Source organism: Raphanus sativus, chromosome 4 (genome assembly GCF_000801105.2).
Source record: "Raphanus sativus cultivar WK10039 chromosome 4, ASM80110v3, whole genome shotgun sequence".
Taxonomy (NCBI): Eukaryota; Viridiplantae; Streptophyta; class Magnoliopsida; order Brassicales; family Brassicaceae; genus Raphanus; species Raphanus sativus.
In genome coordinates this window covers 3,296,233-3,318,318 of record NC_079514.1, presented here as the reverse complement: position 1 = coordinate 3,318,318, position 22,086 = coordinate 3,296,233, and the positions used below count along the sequence as shown (strand labels likewise).

The following is a 22,086-nucleotide window of genomic DNA, read 5'->3' as shown; positions in this document are numbered from 1 at the left end:
ATGTGTTGCGTAGGGTTTTCTGTATTCGTAATAACGGAAATACATTTAACAAACTCTGTATCTAACTAACAGAATACGAAAACCGAGTCACAATATCTGTACATTTGCGTCAGTATTACATCGGTTGATAAAAAATTTTTTTTGTAAAAAAAAACATCGGTTGATAAAATTGCCCAACATTTTTCTTTTAAAGTGTATGTTACTATTTTTGCTCCTTATTTTTTCGTTGTAAAGTAAGGTAAGATCGTAAGACATATATGTCTTGATATAATTTCATTGTGAAATAAACTCACCGTGGAAGTAAATATCAAATAAAAAGTACTTTTTATATTTGTTGATAAAAACTTATTAATATATTTTTTTTGTCACAGATTAATAGATTTTCTAAGAATTCAGTATAATACTATAAACGTAAACAATGAATACATAAACAACTAATTGTTTTTTCTTTTGTTGTGAGTGCTAAATTTTATACCATTTAGCTATGCTAGAGTGGGGCAATATAGAGCTGGCGCATATAAATGTGCCTATATACAACACTAGATTAAATCGACGAAAATGATTTAAAAGAAGTATCAGATGTAATAAAAAGTTGACAAAAAATGAGATGTAATAAGAAAAAGGTTTGCCACTTAACACCACGATGACGACATCATTATGTCATATGACGCACGCAAATAGATCCTGTATTTAAGCGTAAACGAGTTACAAAAAACAAGACCAACAAGGAACAAGACCAATTCTCGAAGGAGTCAATGTCCTAGGGTTTGAAGATCCCTAATATTCTCTTTCCGGCGATTTCGGTTTCCAGGAAATTATTACATGTCGTTGTAAAACATAATAGTACTCAATATGTTTGTTTTTATATGATGTTTAAGGATAAACATACAAATTAAGAAAAACATATTTTTTTCTTAAAATCATTTGATTACAACCAAAAATAATTAAAAAAGTTAATCATACTATTCTAAATAAATAAGGCAAAAAATTACATATTACTTTTTAGTGTTTTAATCAATATTTTAATAGTTTTACCTTAAAAATTTCAAACATCATATAAATTTAAAGAAAAATATCTGTTAAAACATCATATGAAAAGAAAAAAAAAAGAAACAGATGGAGTATATACTTAACTATACGTCTATCATATGTATATATAATATATTTAACATATGCCTATGCCCTTTTTCTTTTGAAAAAAATGCCTAGTTTACACCTAGTTAAATTGACGCGTTTAAAAAACTCAAGACGTTCATTTTCTTTTGTCCTAATGCAAGCATTAAATGTTTTAGAAATAAATAACAATTGAGTTGTTCTTATATTTTCTAGTTATATATTTTGGTTATAATCAAAGAAAAATTAAAATTCGATAATAACCTCTTTAAAACCCTTTTTTCTTTGAGCAACAACCTCTTTTGAAAAAAGAATGTTTTCAGGAAAAAAACCTCTTTAAAAACCTAAATCTAATTCGAACCATATTTTATTGGTCCACAGTCAAACTGGTTGTAGATATTGAGTTTTCACGCTTTCAAATCTTTGTCGGATTCTCGTTTGTCGTTTCTCCACATATTTATTCTCTTCCTTGTTAATGCTTTCAGACATGCACCAAGCACCAAATTCCCCTTTCTTGTCTTCCTCAACCATTCCCTATTTTTTTGCTTTGTTTTATTTTATTTTTCTCAAAATTATTTATAACTTCTGTTTATTGGTCTAAGAAGACTACTATTGGAGGTAAATAACAGAATATAACTCGGTTAAATTGATAGTAAGATGGACTGATTGAGTATCCAACCAATCATCACTACAAGAAATATGTACATTCTTAGCTCACGATAAACGCTATCGTAGACCTTTGATAGCGTTTTCTCATATGCTATGTCATCGGCAGCCATCATAGGTATCCCCTCTATGATAGCTTATTTTTTTGACGCTATGTAATGTGCAGATACAATAGCAATATATGAACGTTGTTATTAACATAACTACAACACGACTTTTTTATGCTATGATTTAAAATATATTATGATAGTCTAATTCGTAAGTAATTTTAAATGCTATGATATTGGAAAATAACTCTCTTTTTTTTGCTATCGTTGATTTGTTTCGGAAGCTATGATTTTTTTATTGTCGATTGTTGTTTTCAGAAGAGAAAACTCATTAAGAACAACTAAAACATTCATAAAAGATGTAGATAATACATAAGTCGTAAGGTTTACAGAGCATATTGAAAACAGAAAGCAAAGTCTTAAGAAACAAGCTAATTATAAGTTCAGATATCACCTACTATTCTTCCTACTTATCCATTGCTGCTATATTCTTGTTCCCAAAATCACAGCAGAAGAAGACTCATCACCCCCATTCTTATCCTTGTTCGGAATATGTGACCCACGAACTATGCACTTTGCTTTTGCCCCATACTCCAGAGTGCAAAGAGTCTTGTACATTTCCTTTGGATCCGAGCTTGCACATAGAATCATTAGAATATTTGATTTGTCATTGGCAAAAGAGTCCTGCATGAAGAAAACAGAAACAAGACTAAATATCTTAAAAGCAGCCACATTCCAGAGGTGATACAGCAATAGAACAAGAAATTCAAATTCACCTGAAGCAGAATAGTCAACTTGCTGTCTCTAAAGGGTACGTGAGAGTCTCCCTTTGCTATAGATTTCACAACTCGCTTTAGTGCAATATTTCCCTGGTTGATCTAGCAGTCTATATTTAATAAAAATAGAGATCAGTTAATTTCAAAACTTTTATGAGAATCAGAATATAAATTGGGAGAGGCCAGAGAAAGCAAACAATTACTTGCTTATTTGCTTCAATTCCAGTCATGTGGGTAAACTAGCTCCTCATGCTCTAAGGCTAGGATGAAGGTCAATCTCGCCTCTAGCTTTAGTGATCGCCTAAGCTAGCTTTAAGGACTTGAGGCGCCACCTGATAAAATACAAGTGAGATTAGTAGTTATCCATTCAAGTTTATACATTCATGTTTATCCTAAACCATTAAAATTAAAAATAATCAAATCTTCATAAACTAAACTTAAAACATAGATTTTACGCCACAAAATCTTCAAACAAAACTAAACGTCAATAAAGAAAAAAACGACGTCATCATAACTCAAAAACAAACAGAACTTCAAAGCAAGTCATTACTTCTTCCTCATTACTTCAAGCCTGACCTGCAAAAATCAATAAAGCCCACGACTTTAACATGAATCAACACAAAAACTATAACAAGTAACTGATCTCACATACTAAAGACAAATAATAATCTTTGATAAGGTCTTTCTGTGAAACCGTCAGACAAATAAAACTACATGTAAATAAATGAAGGATCCTTCCACCTGTAATTCCTGCTCTGAGAAGGTCTCCACAAGAAGTGAATCATCTTAATAATCATTCTCACCATAAACTGAGTTCATCTACTGTTACCCCTTGTTTAATCAGTACTTGCAAACACCAGATTCAGACACACAACTTTTAAAATCTTAATCATAAATCCAATTCTGAAAAGAAAACAATGATACCTGCAAAAGACCAGGAGCATCTTCATCTAGAGAAAACAGAAACACACACAAGCACAATGGGATGAAGTAACCTGCTTCTCCAGTCCTCCAATGTCACTGTCATCTTCAGTAGGTTTTCTCAGATTTCTCAGAAATATAATGTAAAATGAAAAAAGGAATGAAAGAACTCTCACCTGTCGTAAATTCTCTTCTTCTCCAAAGAAGTCGAAGTTAAGCTCTGTCTTCTCACCACTGCTACTCATCTCTGCCTCACCACTCTTCCCACTCCCGAGACTCCTGCTGCAAAGTAATCAAAGTGACAAAACTTCTACAAACTAAAACCTTGATTTGAAAACTAAGACCGACAAAGGTGAATACCTGTAGATCTGATGCCGAAATCAACTCCATAACAAACCCTCACTCCAGCCACTAGCGCTCTCGAGCCCCAACCCAGATTTACGGCGAGCCAAATCAAAGTCGTTGGCTTCTTCCTCGATCCAACACAACTGAGCTTGGATCCGTTCACAGCTTCTGGTCATCCTCCTCTCGTCAATCTCGTTGTTCTGTGACCGAGGAGAAGAAGAGAAAGAGATAAGAGTATCAGAGATGAAGAAAGACACACCCGAGCTCTGTCTCCGTTTCGTCTCGTCTCTCTTCTCTTCTATCTCTCGTGTCTCAAACCCTAGGTAAAGAAAGGGAATGACAAAGATAGGGTCTCGAGATGTAGAATCAAACTGACTCTTTTTTTAGGGTTCTGAAAGAAAGGGGAAAATGAGATAAGAGAGAGGGAAAACGAGAGAGATAAGAGAGATAAGAGAGATACGAGGGAATATTTGTGATTTTCACTAAGTGTGTGGCGGAAAACTTGATTTTAGGTTCCCGCTTACCTAAATTTTTTCATAACTTTTATGGAATGCTATTATAGAGTTACGAAATTTTAAATTTATCTATGATAACAGTTCAGCAAAACGAGCTATAGTATTGTGCTATGAATGTGGATTTTTTTTGTAGTGCATATTTTTAGTGATAAAGTCTTGGACTCAATTTTGGCTATGATTGGTTGTGTAACAGTAATACTTAACTACTGTGTACCACAAAAGTGAATACTGAAACGTAACTGAAAACAAAACGATATATATCATGAACAGGATCATTTACTTACGTAAGAGACTTCTGAGATGTTGTGTGGGATACGCATGCGTATGTCTTTGTAGTTATGTATAATTGAACAATCACAATCCACAAAAAAAAAACAATCACAATCCACAAAAATTTAAAATTACCTTACTTTCTATCTTATAAAATAAACAGCACTATAAGTTTATATGTTTGGAATGACTAGAAGATGAAATCTTCAAATAATACATATACTTAAGCAGTTATATAAATACTTCTAAATAGATTACATACTGTATATAGTTTCTTAAGAATTATTAAATATGTAATAATACATTCATCCATCTCTTAAGAGATTCCAGAGACGTTGTATATATGAGATATGCATCGATGTCTTTAGAGCTCTGTATATAGTTGAACAATCACAATATGTTGAAGATTTTCAAAATTACTTTCATTTCTCTATGACAAAGTAAGTATTACTAGAAGAATTTTAATAACCAAAATGGAAGATTTACACTTTTAATATCCTACTATTTTAAAATTTTAAGTATAATCAAATAGAAAGAAGATAAATCCGGGAGACTAGAAAATTACATAAATAAAATCCAAGTTCAAATCAATTATATATATAGCACTTTAATTTTTTTATTAATTCTATTAAGTCTCAACTCAACCATCTTTTTGGTGAACCTTTAGACTCATCTTTTGTCATTGAATTCACTTTTATTTACAACCACTTTATAAAACTTTAAAAAGTTCCAATTAATCTTTGAAATCATCGAATACATTTTTTATTTTTATTTTTTTATTTTTATTCACATATTACTATAAGTTTTTTGATAAATCCTTATGTTTAATTTAAACTGTACTAATCAATCAGGGTTTACTGTTGAACTTTTAGATGATTTCCAAAATTTAAATACACTTAGTAATAAATATAATCAAAGAATCAAAAAAATCTCCCATGAACCATCATATTTTTTTGAAGAACATATATGTTTTTTTCCATTAAAGTATGGTTTCTATTTTAATTTGGAAATAAATAAAGGAGAAAGAAAAATAAAAAGAAAAGATAACCATTTTAAAAAGGAAAGAAGCCGACACAACTATCGTATGACACGATTTGTTAAATTAATTATTCCATTTAAAGTATAAGCTGCCTAAATTGTTCATGAATTTGTTCTCGGATGTGTGCATTTGTACTTTGAAAATGTATCGTTTTTAATCTTCCAAATGTCGTTTCTGTTTCTTCCTCTAAATTCATAACACTGATGCTCCTTTGATTAGCTTATCTCTCTTCTTCACATGATTGGATAATTAAACGCAAACACGATTTCCTTATATTTTTACCTAAGCAATTCAACCATATTTACGCATTAAATGTGTCTTTTTCAAAAAAAGTTATTTATATAGTCCTATTATTAATTTATAAATACATTTCCATTAGAAGTTTTTTTTTTTGCTGAAATTTTAAATTGATTATCAACAAAAGAAAAAGTACATGCCACTAAAATTTATACTCTCTGATGAGATACAAGTTTAAAACAGGGAGAAAAAAAATGGAAAACAATTGCAGCTAAGAGGCCCGAGAGAGCCATCGCTGCATCATATCTCCATAAAAGCTCGGCTTCCGCTTCCGCAGAGAGGTGATCCTGTTCTTGATGGTTTTGTCGATGTATCTAACCAGTTGACTCGTGCTGAGGGGGGAGCCCTGGTGGCGCCTACTATTCTGCTCACGCCAAATGCTATGGATAGTAGCTTGTAATGCAAGCTTGAGGAGACAGGTATCCATCTCCTTTCGGCGAGATGATAGGAGTGACTCGATAGTGATGTTCCAGTCAGGATTCACACGAGAACCCAATAGGAACCCCACCAAGTCAATCCATACTGTAAAAGAGTAGGGACATGCGAAGAACAGATGATCACAGATTTCGTCCGGTTCACCACAGAGGAGACACGGTTGGACGCAACCCCAAGCTCTGCTTCTCGTTCCCGTCGACAGCCGATCATGAAAAGCTAACCACGTGATGAACGCGAATCGTGGTACACTCTGCAGAAACCAAACTGCTTTACACCAAGTAGGTTGTTGATGATGATCGCAAAGTTGCTCCCATGTTGCCTTGCTCGAGAAGTCTGGTTTGTAATCCTCCTCTCCGTGGCGCCATAGACGACGATCATTAGCTGCATCCTCCGTCGGAGCTGGAACAGAGTTAATGCAGGCTATCATCGCCCGTAGGTGATAGCCACGACATCAACGTATGTTCCATTGTCCACCAGAGGCTGCTTCTGAGACCGACACGTAGCTATGTAATCCTAGAAGTATTTTATTAGAGTTTTGTGAATTAGGAAAAAAAATCAAAAATAAGATAGATTAAAAAAATATGAGAATTTTTTTATGATGATCATTTTTAGTTTTTTTCACAAAATAGCCTCTAAAGAAAAAAATGATAAAAAAAAATTCCAATAAAAGATAAATATACGTTTATATATTTATGACATTAATCTAGACGTATGGTTTAGAGTTAAGGGGTGGAGTTTCAAATTTTTAGAAAATAAAAAAATTAAAATTAAAATTTCAAAATTAAAAAAAAAAACTATTTTGGTCATTTTCTTGAGGAACATTTTGAAAAACCATAGAAACTAGTAGTGATGTAGTTAATTTTAGTTTTTAAATAAAACTCAAATATATAGCTAAATTTTCTCAAAATGTTAATATTGTTTTTTTTGTTTGAGAATTTTCCATGTAATCGGATTGTTCTAATACAGCTTCTTCTGATTCCTTCACAGGCTCTACTGGTTGCTCTGCTTCCCACGAACGGGTTCATGACTGAATGCACAACCCCTTGACTAATAATTGTTTCATCAAACATTCAAACTTACCACCATCTCCCTCTTTGATCGTTAAAATAACACGTCCTCTGGCTATCCGAACCTTAACCTTCTGTCCAGCTTGCAACGAAGAGCCACCACCCATCATCATGCTCCCAATCCCATCATCTGCTTCCTCATTCTTAGGTAAAAACCCTTTTTCACCGTTCCATCCAACACCTGCCCTTTCACAAACTTTGAGCTGAAACCGTTCTATCTCCTCTGTTCAGCTGTTTTGATTTTTTTTACCGCTTTATATTGTTCCGTGGATAGAAGAAGATAAGAATCGGCTCCAACTCCAGCTGAGTCGATTCGAAATATGGGCTTATGGGTTTGATGATAAGGTCCATCATGTCACGATAATTTGGACCATAAAGATTCACAAGCTTGAGGGTTGGAGACAACGAGTGAAAAAGTAAGTATAAACTGCTAAGAAATCAGAATCTGATATTTTATCAAGGGGCAAGACTATGACTTATTCAACATTATAGTACCCAAGACTTTTAGCTTTTGACTCTCCAACTCACTTCTTTCTTCAGATCGTAAATGGAAATGAAGAACTGTTATTATGAAGGAAATCAGATGGTAATAGTTTACATAACCAGAAAGATCCTAAGCAGAAGCAAATGTATAAATAAAGCAAAGTGTGGAGGATGACGATGATGCTTTCTTTTACATGTAAATGCTTTCAGGGACGCCTTCTTTCTTCTTGAACATAACCTTCTCCTTTGCTTTCTTGAAATCCGGATGCGTCACCTGAACACACACCACAAAACCAAACAATTAGATTCCGTGGCTAGGAACTACCCCAAGTGTGTGTATAAACCAAATGGTTCACAGAGTCTTTTACCTTCATACGGCGCTCTTCCTGAGAGCAAGCAGACTAGCCTCAGTGCAATTTGTATTATTGCTTGTTTTGCTTCTTTCTCTTTTTTTTTTTTTTTTTGTCACTGAATATTTCATTAGAAAACTAAGAAGAAGAAATGAGCCCAAAACGATGGCCCAAATCATGATGTCCGTTACAAAGGGAAATGAGCTTGAAAAGCTTTTTGCGGAAAACATAAACATGATAAAAGGAAATTGTTGCAAAACCAGAGGAGATCGAACGGATGTCTTTCACAGTTCCGATGATTTCTTTTGACTGGAGATTGCCGGTGATAGCTCTCATGAGCGTTAATCTGTCGGAGAGAACCTTGAGTGTAGAAAACTCCAAGGTTAGCGCCTTGTAGAGTGCCGATCGAAACGTGATGGCCTCTGGAATAAGGATATAAAGCCCTATTTGACTTGATTTGGCACTGAAACATATATGAACCGCTTTGAAACCACTTAAGCTTACCGAATCTTCGGCGAGCATAATGTTTGCTGAGAAGGACAGTGAGACGGTCGAGGCTTGAAAGCATGGACTAGGTGAATCCAATAGTGATAAGGTGGCCACATTCACGACAATGACAATATAATGGAGCTTGACGAGGACTTCTAAGGCATTAACAAAAGCTGAATTACGACAAAGGCTTTTAGCTCCAGCATTACCGTGATGGCGCCATAAAGTTTTGACGGAACTAAAGCCCTGTTGCCAGTCGTCGGAAAAGCTCGGAGTGAAACAGCGTACGTCGGAATTTTCAGATGTGGAGCCTGGTTGTGGCAGTTTCTGTAGCAAAGCCTCAACAAGATACTGCTCGGATTTATCTTTGCGGTAGCAGAACTGGAGCGGAGTATTGTTGGCAGAAGATCTGTTATCATTGTAACTCGAGACCACCCGACGTGTGACTTTGACAAGCGTTGAAGAGTAAGCTATGGTTGAGCTCAGACATATACTTTGGAAACCAACATTACCGTGATGGATCTGTAGTTTGCCTGAGACCAACCAAGTCAGCTTGTCATCAAGCTCTATCAAACTTAACATGAAAGCGCAGGTACCGGGAGCTACGTCAAAGGGAGGCTTGGACTGAACAGAGCAACTTCTGGTGGTGGAGAGTAGGCCGTCGACTGAGCCGCAGTGAACACCACAAAGAAAACCAGACCAAACGGCACTCTCGACGAGATGGATATGAAGTGTTTCAGGTGCTTTGCCAGATTGGCAGATCTCGTCGGAGAGACCAATCTTCAGATCGTCGATGGCTGAATGAGTGGTGATAGATTGCAAAAGAAGAAGAAGCCTTGTACGTTGAAGACCTTGACAGCAAGAGACGAGGCTAGCAGATCTGGGACTTGAAGATGATGAGATGCTCCCATGGTAGTCACGGATAACAGAGGCGGCTCTAGCAGTGATGAATAGAGAACAGGCCAGATCTATATGCGGTAGAAGCTCCGAATGGGCGAGCAAGTGAAACGAAGGAGGGTTGGAGAGAGGGAGACGCGGCGGAGGATCTGGGGGGACTGGAGGGTCAGGAGGGTCCACCGGAAACACTACGTCAAGGTCTGGGTCTGGTGGTTCAGAAGGTGGAGGAGAAGCAACAATTGACGCCATGGAAGGAGGAGACAGAGAGAGCTTCACGTCGGTGTGTGACTTTAGGAGGAGAAGAAGCAGCAACCGGCGTAGATCTTCATTTTGGCGGAGAAAGCTTCGGAAGCGGCTGCCTCGGACTCCGTGTCTGAGAGAGAAACTAATTCCTTTCTCTTTGTACTGAGATCTCTGACTTTGTGGTGAAAATTTTTTTTCGGCCTAAACATATAAGCCCAATTAAAGGACAGAATTGGACCCTTTTAGATTGAAACTAACCCTTCCGAGGAAACCCGAAGCCAAACCAAAACCGGATTGTTCACTCATTTTATGATTCATATACCTGTAAATATTATTAGTGCTTAATCATTAGTGGCAAAACAAGCAATAATACAAAACAAAATCCTCACTTTGTAACTTTTAAGGATAATCAGACCATTATTTTTAACGTTTAGTTGAGTAGACATATTTGAAGGACTCCTCTCTATTTAAAAACCATACTAAATCCTAACCAAATAGAGAAAAGCAAACCAAAACTGAAGTCTTACAAATTGCATATTCTTGAATACCAAAACATAAACCGAAACTGTACCAAACCATTGCAAGCTATAAAGATGATGAATTATATACATGTTGGAATTCGACATGTTGAAGGGATGACGATTCATGAAATTATATATTTGGGATTGTTGAGCAATAGAGATAAGATCTAATATTTCACTAATATTTTAATTGTTTTTAAGTTGATCACATAAAATTAATCCATATATTATTCGGTTTGTATGTAATATATAACTATTTACTAAGAAACAAAATTTTATTACTGATGGAAAGAGCGTTTTCTGAGAGAAAAAGAATACATTTGAGTTAGTTTAGTTTCTCCATAATATATAACGAGGAAAAATCACCATCCAGCTTCCCAATTCTCCAACAACAAGTCTTCACCATTCGCAAAGTTCCAGAGATAAAGCCCATCAGTTTTAGCAGTCCAAACGCACTTCTTCCAACCGCATCTATGGAATAAGATTACGTCATCCCAAAACACTTTTACATTCATATGACTATCATCTTTACTCAAGTAGCACCAAAACAAAGTTGTGTGAAGCATATTTTCTCCAAAATTCCATGAAAACCTATCTCCGAGTCGCAGATTATGCTCGCCTAAATCGTCTTCTTTGGATTTACAGTGGATGAAAAGGGTTTCAGACGTAGTTAAACCGTTGACCACCATGACTTGCCATTCAGAAATCTTGGGGCCTATGATGTCGCTCATGGTGGCGCTCCTGGCTACGACACGATCTTGACATGTTAAGAGTAGAGAAATGTAAATGGCTAAGAGAAATTGTTTGATGTTGCTCATACTTTTGTTTCTAGTAATGGGAGTACACATTTGTGAAGATTTGTTTTTGTCGCTTTCTTTTTATAATGGAAGAGCGTAACGGTAAATGACATTTAATTAAACCATGAACTCTAAAGTTATTGCATTGCTTTAAAGATGCGTCATGCACTAAATCATTAACGTGATCACCGTTTAATTAGCATTGAAGTTGAAAGGTCGGTCTCCTACTCCTATTATGATATAGTTAAAAATTATTGGAACAGTATGTCCGTATACAAAAATTTTGATGTATCATCATTTGAAATCTATAAAATTACTTAGGTTTCAAATTAATAACTCCAATGTTTATATAAAAAAAAAACATTCAAGTGATTTTCGTAAGGATGGTGGGGTATTTATTTCTAATAAAAAATGTTTCAAAAGCCTATATAATTTTGGTTAATTGCATTTCGGCAAACTTTTCGTTATTTATCTTAGGTACTTTTCAAGTTTTTACGTTACACTGAAATGTCTGAAGAATAATTTATTTTACAGTAAAAAAACTTGCATTCACAGTCTCTCTTTAAAAACTAATCAGTTAACAAGAAAATGAATTGTGTTAAAAAAAAAAAACAAGAAAATGAATAGAAATATTAAAATAAACAAAAAATGACTTCATCAAGCAAATGCGTTTTCTTTGTGTTCTCGTTTTTGGCCGTTTATTGACCCCAAGACAAGAGTCCAAGCATGCAGCCGTTTATATGTGTAGGCCAGTGTTTTGCAATGACAGGTGGGGGGTATTCAAGTTACAAATTTTGCTCTTTTAATTTTGAGCTTTTAGATTAACAACTATATGATAGAAAACAAAAAAAAAACTATATGGTAGAAAATCGTACAATGGAGACTCATATATTTATTAACTTCTTTTCTTTGTATTTAGTCGAACTTAATTAACTTGATGTGCGTTAGGGCATCTTTAACCCCACTCTATTTTCCATACTAAAATAGAGTTTAGAGTAAAAAATGTTCTAATAGTACTCTATTTCTCACTCTATAATAGTGTAAAAAATAGAGTTACTCCAAATATAGAATAAGTTTTTTTTTTTGTTCATCACTCTATATTCTATTCTAAAATAAAGTACTATTGGAGCAAACTTCATCTTTATTATAGAGTCACTCTATTTTAAAGTAGAAAATAGAGTAAACCCTTGGAGATGCTCTTAGAATCGCATTTATATGTAGAAGCTTAAACTTCATAGATGTTGACATTACTCATCAAGTGAAACACTCAAAAATAATCAACAGAATGTCAAAATGAACCAACACATCACACGACAGACACGAATCTAATTCTAGGGACACCAGGTAACTTAAGTTGCACGCTAAACAGCTAATGAAATTTCCAAACTCCAAAACCTTAACAAGACATGATTATTATTATTGCTTTGAAACCATCTTAACTTTGTCTTGTCTCAAGGACCGAGCGAAACCTTGATCCAAAGTAACAACTCAAGGGAAATGAACTCCGGTACTTCCTCCACCAATATCACCGCCTATCCCGTTTCCTAAATCACCGCCTATTCCATTTCCCAAGCCACCACCTAATCCTCCACCAGCATCACCAAGTCCACCAAAACCAAGATTACCACCGGGACCAGAAACACCTCCACCGACGCCACCAAAAGGTAAACCATTGTCTCCGATGCCGGAATACCCACCAGCGTATCCGAGGTAGTTCTTCTGGTCAGAGAGTCCTCCTGGGATGTTTCTTGCTCCAGAAGCAAAAGCTGTGGCTAGGGCGAGAACCAAGAAGAGTGTGAAAAACCACTTAGCCATAATCTTACTCAAATGGTAAGAACGGTAATATTGATAAAATACTTGATTATGTTTGTTGCATTGCCGGGAAGTCTGGGAGATTTGCTGGGACCTTTTAAAGACAGAGACCACATACAAAAGAAGTTACCGGTGTAGATAGTTATTGCCAATGTAAATGCTATAACCAAACGCTCTGAATATCAAATTTAAGTTTATTTACATCCAGAAAGCGACTTCTGGCGACGCGGTATTGTGACTTGTTAATAAAAATGACTTTTTGGTCGGTTGAGACTTGAGACAATTACATTAACTTTGTTGCGGAATTTACATGAAGAAAATATGTTTTTCAATGTGTTTTTTTTTGTCAATGAGTAATAGGAAGCTGGTGCATTTTAACAAAATAACTACTCCTGTTTTACAGAGTATTTTTAAGTTTCTGAATAATGTATGCACACTTCGTTGACAGAATCATGAAAATTAACTACCGTTTTCTAATTAAGATTAATTATACCATGATATAATTAGCTTACATGGTAGTAGATCCATTTCGTTTGGTTATATAACTTCAGCTTCAAAAGAGACTCTTATATATGGAGTTGCATATTTATGGATCCACCTACTGGTTGTTGTAACTATTTTTTATCCCTTATCGGAGTTAAGTCGATATATATATATATATATATACATGTATGTGCGTCAGTGCGTGTAAACATTTGTAATAACTAAAACTCATGATTCATGGGCCACGAATAGTTTGAGCTCCCACAAAACAGCTCAAGCAATGCATTATTCTGTATTCATCACATAATAAGATATATACTCCGACGATATTTGAGAGTGTCGACTCGATAGCAACCTCTTGATTTTTAAGCAAAACTGTTTCAAATTTGTTCATACAACTTTCAAATCCCGTTAGATTTAATTCAGGAAAAAAGTAAACAAAATTTGCTGTCGACTGTTTGTTTTATCTGAGGTTAAAAGCTGTACATGGCAACAAGTAAAAAAAAAAAGTAAATAACTGTTTAAATATAACAGCTTTGGCGTATAAGCTTAGTTTTAAAACTGAATCTTGTCCAAAATGGTTGAGAACAAAAGTATCAGTGTATCACGGTCGTATTTTGTTTTTTCACTATGAAATTACACGGTTGAAAACTAACATTTTTATATATTATGTCAACTTTTACAAACGAGATTAAGTTTGATATTTTTTTTTCATTTTTAAAAATTCATTCATTTCAAAGACAAGATACGTGATGTGATTTGTTAGATCACATAACTTAAAAAAATTCGATACAAAAAAGTAAGCAACGAACGAGTTATGGAACCTAAGAGGAACTTAGTAACTCTTTAGTTTTACCAAAATAAGAAGGATACTTATGCTTTTGATTTAAATAGATTAAGTTTGACGTTTTTTTTGCAACTTAAGTTTGACGTTTTTTTTTTTTTGTAAAACAGGCCAAGTTTGACGTTTTCATGCATGCAAATTGCAACTATATGAATATCTTGGAGAACAAGCAAGTAAATACGGTTTTGCCACACGAAAAATACTCTATTTATTGATAGCACAAGGTTTCTCACAAGTACAATTAATAAAAAAACTGATAAAAACAAAGACTTAAACTTAACATCGGGGGAAAAACAACTTACGACATGATAAAACTGAACAAATATAAATAACAATGAACCTCTCGCGATCGATCTTTGGTTTATTGAGAGAAGGAAAATAAACGTTTATATCATCAAGGGTGAGGAAGAACGCCACCGCAATCGCTTCCGCCGCCAATTCCTCCCAAACCACCAACTCCGCCTATGCCACCTACACCACCGAGTCCACCCACACCGCCGATTCCACCTACACCACCACCAAGACCTGAACCACCACCAATTCCACCACCGAGACCACCTACACCACCGCCGAGACCACCTACACCACCGCCGAGACCACCAATCCCTCCGCCTACAGGTAGAACTCCGGCGACGCCACCTACTCCACCTGCTACACCACCAAGGCCTGCTCCAGCAGCTCCACCGACTCCAGCAAACGCAACAAAATTCTTTTGGTCGTCAAGACCAGCTCCGACATTCTTGGCCGGGGTTAGTCTTGCGGCGGTGACGGATTGAACCACCGTTAGAGCAACGAGGAACACTGCTACATACCTACTTGCCATCTCTTGTTGCTATTTTTGTAACCTAACTTTGTTGTGTGTGTTTTGTTAAGTAGAGAGAGTTCGTAGTGAAGAGTGCATAATACATTGGGAGGTTTATATAAGAGAATGATTCGTTAAAATTAGGGCAATGGAGTGACAGATGGATAAGCAGTAAATGAATGCTGGTACATCTCGTCTCTTATTTGTTCGATGCAGATTCCTCCACGTCTAAATTTACTTTCTATCACTCTATATGTATAAAATTAATTAAGGGTTATATGACTTATAAAGTGACAAATGGGGAAGATAAATTGTAACTTTCAAATTGGTTCAATCTCAGTTTCAAAAGCTATACGGTTAATGATAAGAGATATTAGACCAACTCTCTCTCTCTCTCTAACTTTCTTTCTTTGTGTGTAAATATACTATATGGCGTTCCCAGGATTTGCGCCATCACTCCTACGCAAATGACACTTGACATTAAGTGTTCATAATCATTTTCAGATAAACGAATGATTTGTAATACACAATAACTTGGACTCGACGATATGTAGACATACTGAGTGTATATTATAGGTACGTAGTTTATAGTATATTACATACATATACTAAATATAAAAATACAGTAAATGAGAGCATGCCGATCATGTGGCTGCACCCAAAGCCCAGAGTTAAAGAGCAAGTAAATGCATTGAATTGACAGGTTGGAAGACAAAAAGAGTAGAGATTAACAAAAAAACAAACCCGTATCTCTAAAAAGGATGTAAGAAATTAAACTTCGGATGGATTAAAATCATAGAAAAAGAAGCAATATCTGCAATAATGGTCAATTAACTAGTCAGATATTGCTTCTTTTCCTATGATTTTAATCCATCCGAAGTTTAATTTCTTAAAACGACACAGTACATCTGAAACGAGGAAAAGTAAAAAAAAAACATAGATCTAACTTTAGTCTTTTTACTTTTAATTTATCCACTCGGTTATTGCATAGTATCCAATATGCAGAGTTTTTTTCCTATGATTTTAATCCATCCGAAGGATGTAAGAACTCTACATATGTCGGTTTTTACATATGCAGAGTTTTTTTTTTCCTCATATGCAGAGTTTATATTTTATATGTATTTCCAAAATACTGAAACCCTCTTAAAAGTAGAAGGTAGTAAAAATTTCAAATATTATGTGCTTTTTATAAAACAAAATGAAAAACTACAATTAGTATACGGACTTGGAGCGACTATCCATATATATATATATATATATATTTTGCCAAACCGATCCATAGATATGGTAAAAAATCTTTGTTGAAAACTACACAACCAAACAAGTGGAATATAAATGGTCAGTGGAGACAATAAATGATCACGAGATTTCGATCAGTAGCATAATGCATCTGCGATATTAAGAATGACAGCCTGAAACCAGTAACATATATAGTTGTTCGTTGGGCGTTACTTATAGTTCACTTATTTAACCTCTTTTAATGCTTTCTTTTCCTCATATCAAACGAGTTTCATCTACAAAAGTCTAACAAAACCAATTGATTGTTGTCTCTTGCTAATTTAAGTGACAAACTAAAACCCGAAAGACTACTAGATAGCATCAAAAACATTATAAGTCTTACTTAAAACATCTGACTGTCCGAACGTGGATTCTTCTTACATTTCCAGTGATTTTCATACCATAACAGAATTTAAAGCATTTATAGATTCGTTAAATTAACAAAGATTAATTTATTGATTAGCCGGAAGAGCTCCATTTCGTTGGATAAGGCCTGTTTAGAGATTTTTGTCTGTTTGGGGATATCATCAGTGTCAACCACTCAACTGTCACGTGCCTCATCTCTGTCGCCAAGGAATGTTAGAGGCAAGCCAAACCGATGCAACACAACAGTCTCGATCTTCCTCGACTCTCTCACTTTTTCTTACACGCAACACACAAACACACCACTTTAATATATGTTTAGTGATTACTGTTTTTTTTTGTCACAATGTTTAGTTATTACCGAATACACAGTTTTTATGTGTTTATGTACATATTGCAACCCACGGCTACTCTTACCGAAAAAGGAAGTGTCAGTCTGAATCTATCCATCACTTACAAAGAAGAAAATGACATTTGTAGGAAGAGGAAGAACATGATCTGGCTAATAGTATCTCGCAAGAACATGATTGCATATATGTATTTAGCAAAAGAAAAAATTGCATATATATAGTATCTTTAAAATGTATTCATAAGCATATACTCCTACAATGTATATTTGTTTAATATATTGGTGGGAATATTTTAGAGAAATTTCTTTAGATATCTTTTATTAGTTTATTTTTACAAAATAGACTCATATGGAAGAAAATGACCAAAAAAGTTTTAGTGAATGTATAAATATGTATTTATAATTTTAGGGTTAATTAATCTAGACTTATGATTTAGAGTTAAGAGGTGAAGTTTTGGAGATGTGCTCAAATTTTTAAAAATAGAAAACTAAATCTTAAAATTTTCAAAATACAAAAACTATTTTGGTCATTTTATTTTTATAAGATTATTTTTGTGATATACTATTTAAGAAAATTGTCCAATATTTTACGAAAATTAAAGTCCACTACCCTTAATTATAAACACGCGCCCCAATAAAAAATCGATTACACTCTGTAGTAGATTGGGTTTACTCAAATCAATCATCAATCAATGTTGTTTTCAAACGTAAGCGCATGATTTGATCTTCCTCAAAGGTCCCAACTTTTTGAAGTGGGTTGACAAGTTATGACGAAGAAGAATGGAGTGAGGATGGAAGTTGGGAACGATGGTGTTGCTGTGATCACATTTTCGAACCCTCCTGTCAACTCTTTGGCCAAGCCAAGTACGACTAAAAGCTCAATACTTTTTTTGGATCGTTGACCATTTTATTGAGCTGGGGTTTTAAATATATCTTTGATTTGTTCAGTTATTTCAGAGCTGAAGGAGAAGCTTCAAGACGCGAACCAGAGGAGTGATGTTAAGGCCATCGTGTTAACCGGTAAAACAAAAAAAATTGAAACTTTGAGCTTCTCTTTTTTAGCGTTTGATCATGTGTAGTAAGTAGTCTTCTGTGTTCTTTCTTTCAGCTAAAGATTGTGACTTTCAATCTGACAATTGATCATTTTCAGGGAAAGGTGGGAGATTTTCTGGTGGTTTCGACATCAATGTCTTCCACCAAGTTCATAAGACTGGTAGGTACCAAAAGTTTCTTCTTTTGTATGTTTTTTTTACAAAAGTGTTGTTCTGACAATATTGTTTCTTGGCAGGGGATATATCGCTTATGCCTGATATATCTTTTGATCTTGCGGGCACTTTAATGGAAGGTAACTTTAGTTTGATTGGCTGCAAACTATTACAACTGATGCTGATGATACTGTTTTGCTGCTTGTGTCAAAGATTCTAGGAAGCCCATTGTTGCTGCAGTTGAAGGAGTAGCTCTTGGTGGTGGTTTTGAACTGGCACTGGTGAGAGACTTTTTCTAGTTTATTTATCTCCTCTTCTTTTTTTTTTAAGTTGATTATTTTTTTCATTCAAAATTCTTTTAAGGCGTGTCATGCTCGAGTGGCTGCTCCTAAGGCTCAACTAAGCTTACCAGAGCTGACACTTGGACTTATTCCTGGCTTTGGAGGTAATGACATTTGTCTGTTCAGCTTGATCTTATTGTTTATCAATGTATACCATTCAATAAACATGTTAGTTTTGTCTACGAAGGAACACAACGCCTTCCAAGATTAGTAGGCCTTGCAAAAGCAATTGATATGATACTGGTAATGAATGGCTTTTTTATTCTCGGTTACCACCACTTTACCAAGTTTGCTTGGCTGAGTTTTTTTTTATTTGTAGCTTTCAAAGTCAATATCATCAGAGGAAGGGCATCAACTGGGTCTCATTGATGCTTTGGTGCCGCCTGGAGAGTTGTTGAGCGCCTCTAGAAAGTGGGCTCTGGACATTGCACTTGGACGCAAACCCTTTTTGCGCTCACTATACAGGACGGACAAAATAGGTTCTTTGTCAGAAGCTCGTACTATATTGAAGAATGCAAGACAGCTAGCCAAGAAAATAGCACCAAATATGCCTCAACACCATGCTTGCATTGATGTGATTGAAGAAGGCATCAACCATGGAGGATACAGTGGGATTCTTAAGGTAGAAATTTTCCTTTACTACTATTACTACTAATTTGTGGTACATTGGAGAGCTTTGCTCATTGATTCACTATGCAGGAAGGAGAAGTTTTCAAGAAGTTGATTCTGTCAGACACTGCAAAGGCTCTTGTTCATGTTTACTTTGCACAGCGTGCAACATCAAAGGTGGAGATTAGCAAAAAAACCTTTTTAACTGTAGTTTCCTAAGGATTAAGTTGTACTCTCTAGTTTTCCACATTCAACCTTCTATCATTGTCATCTTTTAAAACATTTTTCAGGTGCCTAATGTAACTAACGTTGGATTGAAACCAAGACCGATGAGAAAAGTTGCAGTTATTGGTGGAGGTCTGATGGGTTCTGGCATCGCTACTTCTCTACTTCTAAGCAATATTAGAGTTGTGCTCAAAGAAATAAACTCAGAGTACCTTTTGAAGGGAATAAAATCAGTTGAAGGTTCTCATCTTATCCAGTTGCTATTTAGTACCTACCAATGGAATAGCAGATTATATGGTTTATTCTTGTTTACAGTAAATGCAATGAAGTGAGTGTTTTTTTTTCTCGGAACAGAAAATCTCGAAAGCTTGGTGTCTAGGGGAAAACTAACACAAGATAAAGCAGGAAAGGCCTTCTCTTTGCTCAAGGGAGTACTAGACTACACAGAGTTCAAAGATGTGGACATGGTCATAGAGGTCTCTCTCTGCCTTCTCTCTGGTTAACTAGGTGTCTAAATGTTTCCTCTGAGACTATAAGGTGTTGCTCCTGGTATCATTTTTTTTTCAGGCAGTGATTGAAAACATTCAGTTGAAACAAAAGATATTCAAAGAAATCGAAGAGGTCTGTCCACCACACTGCATATTGGCGACCAATACATCTACCATCGACCTCAACGTAATTGGTGAAAAGACTAACTCAAAACATCGCATTGTTGGCGCACATTTCTTCAGCCCGGCACATATTATGACCCTTCTTGAGATAGTTCGCACAGAGAACACTTCCGCACAAGTGGTTCTTGATCTCATGGCGCTTGGAAAGGCCATAAAGAAAGTTCCAGTGGTGGTTGGAAACTGCATAGGCTTTGCAGTGAACAGAACATTCTTCCCCTATGGACAAGCTGCACATATGTTGGTCAATCTCGGTGTTGACTTGTTCAGAGTCGACAGTGTTATTACCTCTTTCGGCTTGCCTTTGGGTCCTTTCCAGTAAGCTCTCTCCTTCGTACACTTTGTGTGTTAAGTGTTGATGTATGGTTATCTCAGCGAACTTACTTCTCAGGCTAGGTGATTTGGCTGGACATGGTATTGCAATAGCAACTAAGGATATATATGATAAGGCCTTTGGTGACCGGATGTTCACCTCTCCATTGACTGAGCTTCTGCTTAAAAGCGGTAGAAATGGTATGTGGTTTGCTATTGCGTTTGCAAACTTCTCCATCTGCGCATTTTTAACATATATATGCTTGCTTCAGGAAAAATCAACGGGAGAGGATACTATATATACCAAAAGGGAAGCAAACCAAAACCTGATTTATCAGTGCTTACAGTTGTTGAGGAATCAAGGAAGCTTACCAATGTCATGCCTGGTGGGAAGGTAAGAAATAAAGAGGTCTTACAAAAGATAAGTATTATTATTGAAGTTAATGCAGCCTTGTCTTTGTTCTGCAGCCTATATCAGTAACTGATGAAGAGATTGTAGAGATGATCTTGTTCCCTGTGGTTAACGAGGCGTGTCGTGTACTAGAAGAAGGAGTTGTGATCAGAGCCTCAGACTTGGACGTTGCGTCAGTTCTAGGAATGAGTTTCCCTTCTTACCGGTGAGGACTTTATCCTTTGATTTGGTGATGATCATTACTTATTGAGAGCACTTTTTGTTTCCTTGTTGCAGAGGGGGAGTTATTTTATGGGCAGACACGGTTGGACCCAAGTACATATATGAAAGGCTCAAGAGATTATCAGAGACTTATGGAGGCTTTTTCAAACCGTCCAAGTATCTGGAGGAAAGGGCAATGAGAGGAATGCTTTTGGTAAAGTCCCTTATTGACAAATAGATTTTAACAAAATGAGGATAAAACTTAGGGTGGATGATCACATGGATTTATCTACTACAAACACTGAGATCTTGGATTCAGTCCCCAAAAGAGTTAGGGATATAAACAATATCTTGAGACTAAGTTTAGCATGACCCATGTAGTATAGCTATAGCCTACTTGGAGCTATGAAATAAATGTTTATAACCTTATGAATGCAATACTAGTCAGTGATCATCAATTTATTCATTTTTAAATGGTCTTCTGCATTGTGTATTCAGTATGAAACTCTGGTTTTTTTTGGCTGCAGAGTGATCCGGAATCATCAAGGTCTCGGCTGTAAATGCACAAAAAGGGAGCTTAAAAGCAGTAAGCAAAAGATGCCTCACCCAGTTTAGCATCGGATTGAATCCAGCTTGTTAAAGCTATCAACGGTGGGGAGAAGAATTTGGAAATTTATGGGATTGTGGAGGATATTCTCCTGCTGTCTTTGGACTTTGATTCTGTTGTTTTTACTTGGATCCCTCGTTTGAGGAACTCAGAAGCAGATATGTATGCAAAACAGACTTTGTCTGTGGTTGTACAAGAGGTGGGTGAGGCAGATTTAATGCCACCACCAAACTAAACCAAATGAATGAATGAAGTAGTTGTGTGACAAAAAAAAAAAAAAAAAAAGAACAAAGTTTATACAGAA

The 22,086-nt window shown here is 35.6% G+C and overlaps 6 protein-coding genes and 1 long non-coding RNA gene across 11 annotated transcripts; 1 reads left to right on the top strand and 6 right to left on the bottom strand.

Annotated features, from left to right (window-relative positions):
* Positions 1-2,139: 2,139 nt before the first annotated feature.
* Positions 2,140-4,346, bottom strand: LOC130510712 (uncharacterized). 4 transcript variants are annotated; one of them, XR_008944439.1, is made up of 8 exons: positions 3,884-4,346; positions 3,700-3,805; positions 3,527-3,622; positions 3,344-3,448; positions 3,153-3,178; positions 2,806-2,934; positions 2,603-2,712; positions 2,140-2,510 (listed from the first exon to the last, which is right to left on the bottom strand). It is a non-coding gene; the product is annotated as an uncharacterized LOC130510712 (long non-coding RNA). The 4 variants fall into 4 exon arrangements; XR_008944437.1 differs by having other exon boundaries at positions 3,344-3,622; XR_008944438.1 differs by having other exon boundaries at positions 3,344-3,622; positions 3,700-3,802.
* A 1,854-nt stretch (positions 4,347-6,200) lies between these two features.
* Positions 6,201-6,851, bottom strand: LOC130510431 (uncharacterized). Its single transcript, XM_057006732.1, has one exon. It carries the CDS (start codon positions 6,849-6,851, stop codon positions 6,201-6,203), a length of 651 nt encoding a protein of 216 aa, XP_056862712.1.
* Positions 6,852-8,037: 1,186 nt separating this feature from the next.
* Positions 8,038-10,148, bottom strand: LOC108849974 (uncharacterized). 2 transcript variants are annotated; one of them, XM_057009730.1, is made up of 3 exons: positions 8,829-10,148; positions 8,343-8,746; positions 8,038-8,248 (listed from the first exon to the last, which is right to left on the bottom strand). In XM_057009730.1, the coding sequence occupies exons 1-2, from the start codon at positions 9,957-9,959 to the stop codon at positions 8,708-8,710; spliced, it is 1,170 nt and encodes a 389-aa protein (XP_056865710.1). In that variant the 5' UTR covers positions 9,960-10,148; the 3' UTR covers positions 8,038-8,248; positions 8,343-8,707. The 2 variants fall into 2 exon arrangements, with proteins under 2 accessions (XP_056865710.1, XP_018479070.2); XM_018623568.2 differs by having other exon boundaries at positions 8,343-10,148.
* Positions 10,149-10,836: 688 nt separating this feature from the next.
* Positions 10,837-11,301, bottom strand: LOC108853627 (S-protein homolog 74-like). Its single transcript, XM_018627039.2, has one exon. The coding sequence runs from the start codon at positions 11,290-11,292 to the stop codon at positions 10,837-10,839; it is 456 nt and encodes a 151-aa protein (XP_018482541.1). The 5' UTR covers positions 11,293-11,301.
* Positions 11,302-12,481: 1,180 nt separating this feature from the next.
* On the bottom strand, positions 12,482-13,176 carry LOC108852675 (glycine-rich cell wall structural protein). Its single transcript, XM_018626172.2, has one exon. The coding sequence runs from the start codon at positions 13,084-13,086 to the stop codon at positions 12,760-12,762; it is 327 nt and encodes a 108-aa protein (XP_018481674.1). The 5' UTR covers positions 13,087-13,176; the 3' UTR covers positions 12,482-12,759.
* A 1,417-nt stretch (positions 13,177-14,593) lies between these two features.
* On the bottom strand, positions 14,594-15,313 carry LOC108851951 (glycine-rich protein 5). Its single transcript, XM_018625430.2, has one exon. The coding sequence runs from the start codon at positions 15,231-15,233 to the stop codon at positions 14,805-14,807; it is 429 nt and encodes a 142-aa protein (XP_018480932.1). The 5' UTR covers positions 15,234-15,313; the 3' UTR covers positions 14,594-14,804.
* Positions 15,314-17,845: 2,532 nt separating this feature from the next.
* On the top strand, positions 17,846-22,034 carry LOC108848805 (peroxisomal fatty acid beta-oxidation multifunctional protein AIM1). The gene is made up of 17 exons (XM_018622248.2): positions 17,846-18,066; positions 18,151-18,222; positions 18,353-18,415; positions 18,491-18,547; positions 18,621-18,688; positions 18,771-18,852; positions 18,936-18,991; positions 19,068-19,370; positions 19,448-19,534; positions 19,648-19,822; positions 19,937-20,058; positions 20,150-20,568; positions 20,642-20,763; positions 20,835-20,956; positions 21,031-21,179; positions 21,251-21,389; positions 21,703-22,034. Exons 1-17 carry the CDS (start codon positions 17,970-17,972, stop codon positions 21,733-21,735), a joined length of 2,166 nt encoding a protein of 721 aa, XP_018477750.1. The 5' UTR covers positions 17,846-17,969; the 3' UTR covers positions 21,736-22,034.
* The last annotated feature ends 52 nt before the right edge of the window (positions 22,035-22,086 follow it).